The 15991-nt window shown below is 32.3% G+C and overlaps 1 protein-coding gene and 1 long non-coding RNA gene across 4 annotated transcripts in view; one reads left to right on the top strand and one right to left on the bottom strand.

Moving 5' to 3' along the window:
• The window catches only part of LOC107071018 (neuroligin 1), a 56137-nt gene extending 50033 nt beyond the window's left edge, over window positions 1-6104 (top strand). For all 3 annotated transcript variants that reach the window (XM_015329670.2, XM_015329673.2, XM_089176623.1), the window contains one exon: window positions 1447-6104. In XM_015329670.2, coding sequence (XP_015185156.1) covers window positions 1447-3589 — 2143 coding nt within the window. In that variant the 3' untranslated portion in view covers window positions 3590-6104. The remainder of the gene's footprint in view (window positions 1-1446) is intronic.
• Window positions 6105-14659: 8555 nt separating this feature from the next.
• LOC149031151 (uncharacterized) lies at window positions 14660-15273 on the bottom strand. Its single transcript, XR_016178026.1, has 3 exons — window positions 15167-15273; window positions 14857-15017; window positions 14660-14726 (listed from the first exon to the last, which is right to left on the bottom strand). It is a non-coding gene; the product is annotated as an uncharacterized LOC149031151 (long non-coding RNA).
• Between the last annotated feature and the right edge of the window lie 718 nt (window positions 15274-15991).

A 15991-nucleotide genomic window follows, 5' to 3' on the forward strand; every position in this document is an offset into this window, starting at 1 on the left:
TACATTTAGAAATAAAATCGTAATCTTTTAAACCGTGTTCCTAGTAAGAAATAGAAAGTAAGTCGATTTTGCATATTCGTTCATTACAACCATCTCTAGTTTGAATCGTTCTGAGTATCGAATGGATTGGTCATCCAATTACTGGACGTACTTATCGTTAGAAAGATTCCCTTTTGTGTTTCGAAAGCTATTGTATACATTTTCACGATGTAAAATCGGGCTTTTGATCGATATACTAGAGAATACGACGAATTCAACAGACTTCATTTTTTTTTTTTTTTGTATTCCTTCCTATCGAAATATCTTTCTTTTGAGTATTTGTCGATCGATTCTATAAAACTCAATCGTGCCTATGAATATTGAACTTATCTCGACGGACATTTTCGTTAATCGACGTTGTTGCTTCTCACGATTCTTTTTTCCACCTTTTGTACGTCAACTTTGTCAAAGAGAGCTATCAAGAATTCCAATATCGAAAACTGTTTTAGCCATATTATCTCGAAAGAGAAAAACAGATAGGAGACAAATTTTGATCGCGAAAAAAAACCCCAAAAAACGTAGATTTAAATTTATTTTGACAATATTAACGTTTCAATTAAGCTAAGCTCCTTCGTCGCTAGGTCATCGTTTAATTATCTTTAGTGGCAATCCCAATTAAAGTCTTATTTATTAAAAGCATCGTATATATTACGTCATCGCGGTGGCAAACTCGTGTTTTTCATTATCTTCTAAAAGTATGTACATTCAAAATTATTTAACGAGGGTAAGTACATTTCCGCTCGTTTTCCTTCCACGATTATTACTCGGCCTGAAGAAGTACGGATTCTCCATTACACGTCAATGAATAGAACTCGGGCTTTTCATTTTGTTTATACGAGATATTGTATATATGTGTATATGTATAGATACATATATATATACTTTTGAAGATTTAGAGCACGAAGATGATCCTCTCTTTCTCTTTCCTTTCCTTTCTCTTTCTCTTTCTCTTTCTCTTTCTCTTTCTCTTTCTCTTCCTTATTTTAGTTTGGACTAAAGTGTACGCTTCAAGTGATGTTTTAAAAGAAGGAAAGCTGCATTCAGAAGGTAGCATTGCTTCCTTTAAGAGCGTTTTTGTTTCTCACCCATCTTCTACAATTCCTAACGTCTTCTACTTTTTCTTTGGTTAAATTTGAAGGAATAAAGAGATTATTCTCATGAAACTTCCATCGCAAAAGTCATAGAGAAAGAGAATAATAATATTGTACAAAAAGATCTTTGAACGTGCTACAAAGTAGTATTCGTTATGACGATCTCTATTCAGATATTCAGTAAAGATCGTGAAAATTGTTATTAAACTTGTATAAAAAAAAAAAAAAAATAAAAAAAAAAGTTAGTCTTTCTATAAATGATAAATATGATTATACTAAAGGACTATTCATTTCTTTGATTTCATATTTTTCAAAGATGTTCACCGAGGTTTCTGCGAAAAACAAGAGAAACTCTGGCAAAAGAACATCAGGCGAAATTAACGAAACAAGAAGAAGAAGAAAAGTGGAGATTGGAAGAGGAAGCATTGAAGAAGAGTAAGAAGGAAGAGCCGATATACGATGAAAGTCCAACTATCGTAGTACGGCCAGGTAAAAAGTCAAAGGCAGCAAAGGTATCGGTAGGAATTGATGCCACCCCGGCAACGAGGACCGAATCTATTTTGAATCAAGTACCAATTGAGTTGTCGAAGAAGGAGGAGACGTTCGTCGAGAAGATCGAACAATCCTTCGACTATCCTCTATCGGATTCCACCAGCCAATTCCAGATGACACCTCAAGTCGTTGTAATAGAGCATCATCATTCTAGAAGCGATCCACTGCCAATGGAGAACGTCTTGAGAACCATGAAACCGAATTTCTCGACTCCGCGAATCTATGAATCCGATTCTGGGAGTACAAGCAGTCTCTACGCGAAGATCAATCCAAAGTCGAAAGCTCGAATTCCGCGGACGAATCTTGAAAGGAGTGACGAGACCATAGAGATCGAGGCGTCGAAGAATGCCGAGGATCGAACTATTCCTCCATTGGAGGAAATCTATGTGAAATCGACGAAATTGACAACTTTTGGTAGCGGTAGTACTCCAGGTGATGTCAACGTCACTTGTCGAGAGCCAACGGTCGAAAGAGAGTGTGTTAGTCCGGAGGAAGCTCTTCGAACGATAAAACGGCGAAATTACCCGAAGGTTCTACCAGACATTGAGAAAAGACGTTCGCTTCCTGTACCGACAACCTTGTTTCTACCGAAACAACATGGAAACTCTTTAAGAGGAAACAAGGGTACTCTACCTAGTCCTGTTTCGGGGCAACCTCCATTACCACCGCCAAGAATGTTTGGCCCGTCTAAGAGCTTGGAATTCGCCGAAGAAAAGGAGAACCATTGCGAGGGGGAAGCAGTTACCAGTAATCTTCACATCGGACCTTTAACCAAGCGACAAGATACTTCGGTCAAAAACAACTCCGATCCAAGCATCATCGATTCTATCGAAGGAAGCATAATGATGAATAGTGTTCATCCTGGTGGTGGGAGCGTAGATACCATTTACAAGAACCCAAGGTGTCCCGTACACGGTGGATCCTACACGTTTTCGCCAACCTCTCAGACACTCGACAAAGATATTGGAGATCCTAGAAGAGACTTCATCGAAGCAGGAATGGGTAACCCTAATTGGTACAAGCCCGTAGCAAGAGATGGCAAGGTAGTGCCGGTAATGTCATTGGCATCCTCAGAACCACGGATCGTGATTGCTCCTAAGGAACTGGAGAGGCAGCACCGATTGATCGGTCCTAACGCAAATTGGGATAGAACAGGGGAACCAAAGATCGTGATCACTCCGAGAGTGGTTAATCTTCCAGGACAAGACAATCAAGATCTCTGCCAGACGATAACAAATATGGGAGATACATGCTGTGTTGAAACCGTCATACCTTCTTCGAAAGCTCATACCATGAATTCAGGTTCATCCGAACGTTTCGAGCTAGAATCCAGTGCAGGATCAAGCAGTGTTAGCAATTTAACCAGCTCCAAAGAAGAAAGAAAAGAACCACGTATCATAATAACTGCTGGTGATCCAAAGAATACTAACTTGACCAGTTCAAAACAACCGAAAATCATTATCAAACCTACAACTAGTTTTCAAAAAAACAGAGATCAAAGGAACATACCAAAAATCTCAGCAATACCGTTGGTGGAACGACAAAATAGTCAAAATCTCGAAAGGGATAAGATCTTAGAACGTAAAGAGAACAGGCCTACTCTCGAAAGACCTCCTTTGAGAGAAAAACCGAAAATAACGAGAATACCGTCATTTTCTAGACGAAAAGAGGACTTACCTATTGTTATGGATAAATCGTTAACACAAACGCATATGGAGAAGACGGAAATTGTGCAAAGAGTTGAGGCAGTAACTGGTAAAATCGCGAACGTGACTTACGTACACGATAGCAAATCTTCCATCCCAACGCTTCAGAAAAAGGACTGCGAGAAATCGTCTACAAGTGGTGAAGATTCCAATGGAATCCCGACTGGTACAGTCAAAAGAAAACCCTCCAATAAGAAATAATATAAAGAGGTTCAACGACTAGTTCTTCGCTTCTTTTCTTCTCTTGATCGACTCTTTTTTGTAATATCAGGAAGTACGAAAAGGGGATAAAATTTACCATCGCGGCTCGTAATCGTGTAAAGACAAGATAATAGACTACATGAGTAGATAGAAAATAATGATAGATTAATATTATTATTGTAGAAAGTAGATAAGCTAAGTGAGTAAAGATAAGCCGATAGAAATATTATAACTAACAATTATGCAGATTAAGAGTACCGAACTGATCTTTGCATTTTCTTGAAAAATATTTTCTCGAAGAATTCAACAAATATTTTAGTTCTAGTAAATCGAATATCGAAGCTGCGTTGGTTCGTTCGTCCTTTAACTTTCAACGGTTCTGTAGAGGAAAACTGATCTATCGATATCATTTTGCGAAACCTAAAGCCGATGTTGAAGAAGAGTTTGCAAAAAGATTCGGTCCAGTGCATGCTAAAGTAATGAAAGCATCTTCTTATTCGAATGGACTTTCTTCGTTCGACGGGCCGAACGAAGAAATTGAAAAGTCCTCCACGAAAGAGATCGATCCTGATTTCGAACAGGGCAACGACGAATTTTATTTTACGTAGGAAGAAACTAGAAACGTGCCACTACACTTCGTGATTGGTGATAGTGTAAGTTTATTACAGTTTCCAAGTCGTGTTATCTGTAAAAGTTCTCTCCGAGAAATTAAAACTACTTGTCAAAGTTCTATTTATAGACAAACTTTTGTAAAAAAAAAAGAAAAAGAAAAGTATTAAGCTAATAGAATATTACTATATAACATATCAATTAATTAATATAATATTTTACTCAACATCAATAAATGTGCTATGCATGTAAGATATTATATATTGTGTAACTATCGATAACTATCGAATAATTATTTCCTTTAGAATTTTGTATTCACGTTCTTTCTGTAAGAATAAGAAATAAAAAAATTTTCTTACTTTTGCAGCAGAAATGATAATGTCGAACATTTGAATTTCCTACTTTTCAAAGGACCTCTTATAAAAGTGAGTATTATTTTGATTCCAATTATATAAACTTATTCTTTCACATAGGGTGTAAGGTCTATGCAGCGTACATATATAGAAAATATCTACAGTTGTTATATTAAGTTTTTCCTCTGTAGCAGATAATATGTAGATGAATCAATCGTATAAATTCTTTTCTTCGCATTTTCACTCGATAAACTTTATTACAAAGTAAAACAAAGTCTGTAAGTCATAAGAGATTCGAGCCCGTCGGGTATAACAGAAGGAAAGTAGAAGACGAAGTCGAGTATTTGGAACGTAGGTGGTTGACTTTCTGAATTTCCGCTTATATTGCTCGCGAATCCAATTGATTTTCAAAGTTTCCGTTGCAATACGTTTCCTCTTTCCTACTGCAGAATCCTTGACGAAGAAACAGAGAGAAAGAAAAAAATGTAATTTTTTCTACAAGCGACATTTAATGACTTTCCTTACGTACGTATATTTTATATTTATTGAAGTCTCATATGCATGCTCTTTCGCAGTTTCCGAGTGCATTAAGAATGTCAGACCAACCCCACGTGAGAAATAATTAAGAGGAAGAGCATGAAACACGCGCGACGGTAAGTCCTCTCGTTGCTCGATCACGTTCCTACGAATTTCCAATAACGACTCCTTGTTGGTTTCTTTTTTGTTTCGAACCGGACCGATTACCGTGGCAACGGAAAGGAGAAAGAACGCTTAATTGGACCATCACCACTATTCCCGGTAGCTTTCTCTCCATCTTTCTTTCTTTCTCTCTTCGTTTAACCCGATCGAAGAGAAGATTCGGATTTCGAAAGGTCAACGTCCTTCTCTACGAACATATCTATGTATGCATGCATATATGTATGTACATATTTACATGCATGCACGGATATTACAGGCATAAACCATACGTGTGACGCTATGAAAATAATTGGATAGAAGTGAAATGCTGACGTTTACAAGACCCCTTTATCTTCCCTACGAGCAAGCAAATAGCCGGTTCTCCATTGTAATTCTATCTACGAGGTGTAAAGAAATTAATCTACGGCTTAAAACCGATTACCATTTAAAAACGTTAAAAACGAAAAGTATGCTGCGAAAATAAACTTACTTCAATGAATTCGGCATTCATTTAATTTAAATGATTGAACAAATGTTGCATTCAAATGAATTGATAAAATTGAGAAGGTTTGTAATCGTTATTCATTAATCATATTTATTCGATTGTATTTTTGACCAAATGATTGTGAATATTTTATAATGTATCTATATTTGATTTGTAATAGGTATCGATATTGAAATGATCAATAAATTGATGTCGATTTGTTGGCTGTCATTGTTTACCGTAAAATGAATTTTATAAATTGTTAACTTTGATTGATTTTTATTGGCTTTTGTATCGGTAAAATGTTTTTATCATTTGACTGTTCAAGTATCGTTGCTATTACGAACTACAATCTCGAAATAAACACGAGTATCTGCAGCGTTAAATAAATCGAAAATTGTATTCATTCATAGCGCAGTTGAATCTATGTTACGAAATATCCCTCTTCATTAAACACCTTAACGAGCTAGTAAGCTTAATTCTACGTTTTACGTAATCGTATCATTTTCTAGTAGAATTCATTGAGTTTATTGCGTAAGAGTAGCAAGCTTTACTCATTAAGCGTTCAAGTTCCATTAATTTTTTGTATAAAATATGGTTGGATTTTTGTGATGTCGAAAACGCAAATAAATTTTCGCGATAAAAATAGTACGCGAAACTGAAAGCTAATACACCTATAATTTAACTTGAGTAAATTGAGTGACCTAATTAATAAATATGAGTTGATTCATTAACTACGTATTTTAAATCAAAATATTCCAATTAAAAATCTTATTTCTCTATTATTATTTGTTCATTTCTTTGATTAAACTTTGATTAAAGAAACGTTTTTTTCAAATAAGCGAATTATTTTTTGTTCAGCTATTCGACTTAGAAAGTATCATGAGTATGCATGAGATAAAATTAAATTAAAGAGCAAAGTTCGTAGAGAAGAGTCACAAATTCACACTTAACTTGTTCGAACTTCTTCCAAATCAAAAAGATACTCGAATAAATGACCGAGTGATACTTTAATTAAACGTAAATGCCATGTAGACCCGGTTGAGCTGACCCGTAGCAAGAAGGGTGGCTTTAATTTTGATGAAATTGTTTCCTCAAGAACTTTTGAATTCTATTGAGCAGTGCTCTAATTAATTACATATTCCACCGTTAACTCCACAGTCAAGACTAGCTGCTGAGACTACTGTGTTATCCGCGCTTTAATCTCACGAAAATGATTCCTTCTGATAACGACTGAAATCGGATGTAGTAACGTTCATTTTACCATATTGTCAAACTCGAATAAGAAATCAAGCTGATATTTTTCTTATAAATTTGATTTATTTAAGGTCGTTCAATGAAAGATAATTTTGGTTTTTAACTAATATGTTATCTCTATTACTGAATGATATAAATTTCGGGGAAAATGATGAATGTAACAAGTTCTCTTATTATTTGACATAATTTCGGTCCAATTGAAATTAATGAAAAGATAACACTCCATAAATAAATTATAATTAAATGAATATACGTGAACGTTATAAAATATTTATATAAAATAAAATCACACACACTGGCTTATATGTTAAATGAATAAATTATTTAGCAGATATCCATCCAATGTCTACCTAATTGATCAGCTTTATTCAATTACAACAAAGGAACGATAAAAAGAAAAAAAGAAAAAAAGAGAGATTGGCTGATTAAAGCTACATACAAGGAGAATTATAAAATAGAAAGTTTTATTTGAAGTTCAATATATTCGATAGATCTTGGCATAAGGGTCACACTCAAAGCGCACGTACTTCGAAAAACGAGACAGACTTTTACGATACATCGTGCTCGAGGAAAGCAACAAAACGTGCCGATTCAAAGTGACGAAGGTATTCGTGTTCCACGTTTGAGGAAATAAGCTCTAATTCAGAAGAGTGATGTTATGTGTGTGTATATGTACTTACATATGTCCGAATAAAATGCCATATTTTTCAAAATAAACGAACTAAATGAAGGTAAAGAAAAAATAAATAGAAGTGAGACTACGTACACGAAAATTATTCTATGGGACAAATTTTTTGAATACTAATAAAAATCAATATGGTATACAAGTGTTACTTATATATAGGAACATGCATGTATAGTTTTTTCAGTTTTTCATTAAAGTATAAAAGAGCAAACCACGAAACGATAAATCGATTTATTGTTTTATTTGAAGAAAACTTGTTGCATGCTACATAGTTCGACGGTAACAAAACAAAAAAATAGAAAGGAAAACAACAAAAAGTGTAAGCATCTATATTTTTCTCTTAATCCGAGCACAGATTGATTTTTTATAATACATATATGTACCTTTATAAGTAAAAAATTAATTGCATCGAAAATTAGATGATCGAAACGTACGACCGCGTGTTTTTTCCTATTTTTTAAACGACTTCAAATTTATTGCAGGGAAATATTCGTAAAAAAAAAAAAAATACAAAAGATGCATTTAAAATATAAATATAAAAGAAAAAACGATTTGACGTATATAAATATATACATAAAATATAATGAATGTTACGGGATTGTCTAGAAATCTGCGTTACAGTATATTTATATATATTTTGTATTTTATATTCATAATTTCAACATTTATATTTTATATTTTTCCATAGCTCACGCCCATCACGAACTCGCGATTTAATGAATACTTATCAAAAAAATATGAAATTGTAGAGAATACAAAACAACAATAATAATAATACTTATACATCGAGATAGAAGGTGCAACATATGGACATAAAATGTATGAAATAAAATAGTAGAAAATAAACTTTTATAGGAATGTTTTTACCAAAGTAATTCATCCATAAACCTAGATAGAATCGAATAGGTACACATATATGCCCATACTATTGGAAAGGTTCAATATCGAAGGTTCATAAGAAATTACCGTAAATTCGTAAGAGATATCGTTTCGTTGACGGAATCGACAGGCGGTTTTGCGTGATCGTCAGAGTGAAAAGCTTTCATTTCAAATGGTCGTTTGTCAAATTTATTTTACGTATGCAATTACGTATGCAATTACGTACCCGTGAGAGGTTGTATAACATTTCGTCCGAGTTTAGAATAAATATAATACAATTAAACAAATACGTCTATCCAGTGAATAACACAAAGATCACTTTTTTAACCGGTGTGACGAACGAACACGGATTGGACTCTACTGCGGTGAAAACGGGCCGCGAAACGGCTCGCTTTACGAGCGTAATTGCTACGAGACTGTAGCGTTAAGAGCCACCGTAAAAGCTTGCCATAGGCAAAAAGGAGAGCGCTTTTTTAAATTGGTGAAAATTTACCGTGAAATATGAAATACGTCTCTACCTAAATGCATATGCATATGTGTGTCGATTTGAACAAGTCTAAGCGTCATTGTGTGAGTCTTTGAGCTTGTATATATACTATCCATAGATAATCACATTCATATTAGGATCATTTTATATATAAGTTATTTATAAATTTTTATGCCCCCCAAGGACCAAACAGATACAAAAAAAAATATAGAAATAACCTACCGCAAGATTCAAGTAATTATTCCGAAACTTTAAAACTCTGAAGACATTATTCTTTTAAAAGTAACTATAACTGTTAAGGTCTGAGATCTGAAACAGAAATGCTAATAAATTAAACATTTTATTAACAAACGTATTTAAAATCTTTTGTATGCCTGTGCAAAAATATTCAATGTAATATTTAGTATTTATATGTGTGCCTTCAGAAATGCATTTATACATATAATATATAAAAAGCAGGAGGAGAATCAAAAAGGTTTGTTGTTAAATCCAACGAAGATCACCTGCAACAAAAAGAAAACTATATTAATCATACAATCATTATGATATGAAGTAGCCTAACATATGAATCGTCCAATTCGTAGATGCACTTTTCAATTGAATTCTCTATTTATTTTTATCAAATATCTATTAACCGTTGCAATGAAATTAAATTTAAACGCGTGATTTTACATTTAGAAAAAATAATAAAAATACAGGTACAAATATTAAGTTACTAGAGAAAATAATATTCATTAATTATTAAGATTACTATTTAAAAACTGCATTATATAGAAAAGAAAAAATTACAAATTTAATAAAATACGAACACAGTTAAAAATCTTAAAGACAAAAAAAAAGAAAAAAGAGATTACTTTAATATTCAAAAAACGATAATTAGGCTTCAAAATGTAATAATAAGGAAATTTAAATATTTTGACTCGAACTATCTAAACACATATGCATCTTTTTGACGATTAGACACGAACTTGGTGTCCAAAGGAGATGGAATGATCCATCATCTCCATTTACAATTAAAAATTAATGACGAGCAAAAAAGTAAAACAATAAAATATAAAATATGACTAGAGAGCCATTCTCTAAAGGTCCGAACTTGCTGTTGAACCTTTGAAAATAACTCAATAGCCTCAGTAGTTGCCCTCTTGAGCCACAATTAAGTGGGGGCCTCTTCGGCATTAAGCCTCTTCTTTCTTCATTCCATGAAAACTGCATTTGGACATTTTCTACGCGCGAGCAAGATAAGATCTCTCATACTAATTTTGCAAATAAACTCGTATTTGTTATGATTCTAATTTTCAATTATTACAAAATTAATTTACATTTCGCAAACACTTTTTTAGCTAGTGGACCATCAATGAACTTACAGTTCATTGACCATACACGAGCACATTTAAACGAATGTCCAAGCAGATAATAATTTCCCTCGATGACCTAATAACACTTCGCACTTTTAATGACGAGTAATAAAATCAAATTGAAATAAAAAGTGCAATAAATGCAATGAATTTTCTTGCAATACTTTCATTTCATTAATATGTTATATTTAATTATATCAAATATTTCCAGCTGTAAGACGAAATCGCGACAGTGCGTAGTGCTAATCCTGAAAGCTACTAAAAACTAAGTATCAAATGCATCAAAGAATTTGCGAATTTGATTCGACTCTATCTCGTTCGAGATAAAATCGAAGTAGAAATGAATCTTTCAAGTGGTTGCAAATACCTTTGAATCATGATACATGATACATAAAGATCACAGAATAGTCACAAAATAAATTAACAAATCAAGCATAATATAGAATGAGATGATCAAATTTTGTAACAATTCTGTATAAACCAGGAGGCGGAATTTCCACTCCGGAGTGGAAGTAAGAAGTCTAATGCCTTTCCTGGGTCCTACCTACTTAAAATTAAAGTTTTCACATTCATTCAGAGAAGTATGCTACCTGCCTGCCTATTATCCATATTTTTACCCATTTTAAGAAAAACCATACATACCCACCCACTCACTCCACGGTTCTCACACATACCACCAGGGTGCAAAAAGCCTAAACTAGAGAGCATGCCCCGGGGCACCTCCGACACCCTAGTTCAACCACGTTTTATAAACTTATATGCTAATGGGTATACGTACGTTTTGCTGAAATCGACTGCCAAGGCTAATGATTATTGCATAAAAAACTAAAGCAAAAATACAAGTATACACTAGTATATATGTATGCATACTAGTAATATACAAGTATATCAAAGTTTCCACAAATAAATGCAGTAACTCTACTATGCAAACGAGATTATCAAACAAATTAGAAATATTTAATATAAATATAAGAATGAAGATAGATATGTAGAAGTAATGCTTTAAGTATTTAATGATGTATTAAATGAATAAAAAAATATCGCGTAACGATGTACAATACACACTACCTAATACGCACACACAGGTGTAAAGTACATCGTGCAATCACTAGCACAATAACAGCCGCCAATAGGGGAAAAAACTATAACTAAACCCACGCTAACTGTTTCTCACCCATACGTGTAACACCTGGGCACACGCATAGATGAGAACGCAGAAAGTATGGGGGGGAGAAACGGGAGATTAGTATATTAGAAGCTGAAAATCCTGATCTAAAAAATATGATTAACACATATATAAATATATCAAAAGATTTTAATAAAAATTCATCTAAACGGGCTAAGGACTCTACAAGTCATTTGGTGAATAATGACTTAAACAAGCGAATGAAAAAAAAAAAGTTACCCCATATGAAACAATTGTAGTTTCGAGGTAAGGATGTATTAAAAGACTCTACAATAATGATGGATATTTTTTGCAAACCTCGGACGACTCCTTTCATTAAGTTGGCTGTTCTAATGAAAGAACTGGGCTTTGAGCCACCACTTAACTGCCAAAGTCTATCCGTCGCGAATAAGTTTGTCTTCTTGCTCATTTATTTAAAATATCAAAGTATTGATATATCAAAATTAATTTCGATTAGATAAACTATGTACGAAGCAATGCATGTAAGACATTTATTACATGCTTTTATAAACGTAATAAAAAAGAGAGTGCATTTATTAATTGCATTATGAATTAAATGAATTTAACCGATGAGACAAGAAAACCTATCCTGAACTAATAATAAAACATACAATAAAATATACAATTTTCATGAGTAACTCCTAAAAAGGAATTACTCATGTGCTCGTCAATAATTTATTGAAATAATTACAACCAGTAACTCGTGCCGATTTGGACCTTTCATCCTCGGCATGATTGAGCACTGGAGGGACTTTAAATAAAAACTCACGGTTTAAGAAGTTCTGCGATGGCTCCAAAACACTCCTACTTCGCAGCAAGTATTGTAGTCTAACCATGGAAGACGATACTCGATTTGCCATTGAAGAAGATCCATCGAAGATCCACCAAAAATCCATCGAAGAATTCATCCAACATCTTCTAAAGGAAGAGAATCCATGGTTATATCTGTAAAATAAAATAGAACAAAACGATAAGTTATTTGGAATATTATCCAAAATCATGTTATAATAAAATCGAATAAAATGTAAGTAAAAGTGAATACTTACAATGCATTCCTATGGGACGAAGCTCAATGGCATCATGGTAATGCACACCTCGCGTGAATCTAATAACGCGGTATGAACGAAAATAAGAAACTATAGATGAGTTTCTTATCGCGAAACCGATATTTTATTATACGACGAACAACACTGACTCTAATTCGCGTTTGATTTTAACTTATTACTCGCCCGATCACTGATTCTAAACTGCACTAATTCAAAGACTGCATTGCACGCAGTTTGATAATACCACCATACACACTGCACATATTGCTTCGCGCACTATTGCAATCTGAAACTGAAATAAAAAACAATACTATTAATATCATTACTATTACAGAAAATAATTAAAATTTTAAGGAATTATTTAATAAAAAAATATACTCACTTTAAATCTTTATTAGTGAATGCACAATTGGTCTCCAATCCTTAGGATGATGATGACAATGCACAAATAATGACTATAAAACATATATAATAATAAATGCAATTAATTCAATTAACACTAGATTTATGGACCGAGCAAATGTGATTCATTTCAAACTTTTTTGTTACATATATATAAAATAGAAATATTTCAATTAATTGTAATTTAATAAAATTTAAATTTAATTACTTTTAAAATAGAATATTTTTTAAAAATATATATTAATTTTTAATGCTGTAATGAAATATGCATAAATATTAATTCCTCTCCTCTACCAACTTGTTCATTTAAACAATGTTTGTAAATTTTTAAAAAATAGTGAACAAAACAATAGTGAGCAAATCTAGTGTTAAACGAATTTCTAAATGAATTTAATTAATAAAATGTGAATACCATTCCAACGATGATCTGAAACACAAATAAAAACAAAATAATATAAATCGTTGTTATATAAAAATTTCTATAGTTATTGAGAAAATGCTCAATACAAAAATATACTCACTTTGATAGATGCAGGATGAATGCAGGATGGGTATCCTACCCTTAGGATGACGATGAGCACAAGTTTAAACCGAATAAAAGAAACTTGCGAGTTTCTTAACCGAGCAAACGAAACTTTAACATACGACGATCAACACTGAATTTACTTGTCGACTTTTTTATATTTTATTTTAACACGATGCAACACACGAGAACATCATTGCCTACGCGCTCGATTGCAATGATTTTCTGAAACATAACAAGAAAAAGAACAATTAATATCATTGTTGTAATAAAAATCAATTGAAATTATCATAGAAATGTTTGATAGTAAAATATACTTACTTTTAATCTTCATTGATGATTGCAGGATGGGTATCCTACCCTTAGGATGACGATGTATAAAATAAAATTAAATAAAAAGTCTGAAAAGAGCTGAAACATACTAAAGACTATATTACAATATTTCCTGTAAATCATTTCTGAAGGCAGGGCACACATTAAAACCATTGAATATTTTTGATAGAATGGTATTCAAGTTATTAAATATTTGTGAAATTTATCAAAGTATGCAACTATTTGCTTGCTAAATTACATACAAAGTATGTAATGCTAGTAAAAATATTAATTAAAAATCTTTAAAGTTGTCTAAATAAAACAGTAATTGTATCAGCAAACTCAATAAAGAGTAACATAAAAAATAAACCAGATTTTATACCATTCTATGCAATGAAAAACTTTTTAAACTATTAAAATCAAAACGATAACGTTAGAAATAAAATTATTAAATAATTTAATACGATTTATTTTCGTAGATGTTGTCTCGTTGAAAGATAGATGACGAATACGAGGTACGTTACTACATAACCTTGGTAGAGGAGATCTCGGGAGTGTCGAACGCTCGGCTATTATACCTATGTTATCGGCTGTTTACGTTTTGTTGTCGGAAATTCGACGAAGAAAATTCCTCGAGAAATTCCTGGAAATAAAAATACACATTTATAATAACTTATATGTCGAGTGTATTGTTTTCTTATTCTTCTTCTCTCTCTCTCACTCCTTCTCTCTCACTCTTTCTGTAGTATTTCTATATGCTTATATGCTTATATTTAAAAATAATAATGCTCACCTCGCCGTACATGGAGAAGATAAAAAAAGTTGCTACAAGGTTAAAATATTAGTGAATTCCTGTTATAACTCTTCCCATGTTAAGAAAGCTAAAAGAAAGTAAAATATGAAAACACATATAAAAATTATGCATGTAGTACGCATTTGATATATAACATTCGTTATATATAATATTAATTGAATTTAAATTTTAATTAAAATATTAATTGAAACAATTACCTGAAATTAACGGGATAACAAAATCCGCTGCAACAAGTATATAGATGACTGATTAAAAAGTTCGAAAGATTCGCCATATTGATGCGCATAAAACAGGCGCATAAGACTGGCGCGAAAATACTGCATGCGCGAAAATGATGCGCAGTAGATTTTCTTTCCACCTATAATAAAAACAAATTTCGAATGATTAAAAATACGATATAGAAGCATAAAAATTGTCAAAATATACTCAAAAAATCAAAATTGATCCTTATATCCTTTATATATTATAATAGAAAGGTGTAAACCTTACAAAATATCTATTAATTACCTGATCTTAACGGGACGATGACACTCCGATGTGTTCTCCACGAAAGACGCCATGAAACTGAAGAATTCGGACGAAAGCTTGGCCGTGATTGGCTAATTCATTTTTTTGAACATGAAAAGGGTCTTCACAGCTTCTTACACGGACAGAATCTGACCTTCCTCATGACCACGCTGGTCAAACTACATATGATAATTTATTTATTAAATAAATTAAAAATCATTTCTATTTTTCTAATAAATGTACACAATACTTATAAATATTCTAAAAATAATGGAAAGAATAAAGACAATGTAGACATTAAGAGATTTTTGTCGTTTTGCATAAAAGAATACAATCGTATAGAAGAGAATTGTCGATAGAAAAATGTCTAATATGAAATGTAGCATATGAAAGAATAAATTCCCAAAATCTGTATCGATAAAGAATCCTCACAATTGAAATACTTTCAGAGATGCATAATTGTTTTAAAAATATTCATAACAACGTTTATACACGATTCACACACGAAGATTATTCCACATGCTTTTCTATGCTATAAGATACTACATTCTCTTTATCTTATTCATTATTTTTAGAATAATTATGAATAATGTGTACATTTTATTTGTAATCGAAAAAAGAAACACTAATTTATAACATATCAAAATTGTTTTCTTTTTAATATATGTTAAATTGTGAGATAGTAGAAACCTGCTTTAAAAAATAAAATATGCATTATAACAAAAATAATTTTATCCTGAAATTAAATAAAATAAATATTACAATAAAAGATTTCTTGTTTTATCGGTGTAATGCCTGTAACATTATAAAAGTTATTAAAAAACA

Source organism: Polistes dominula, unplaced genomic scaffold (assembly GCF_049000335.1).
Source record: "Polistes dominula isolate Pdom_NZ unplaced genomic scaffold, Pdom_raw_medaka contig_80, whole genome shotgun sequence".
Lineage (NCBI taxonomy): Eukaryota > Metazoa > Arthropoda > Insecta > Hymenoptera > Vespidae > Polistes > Polistes dominula.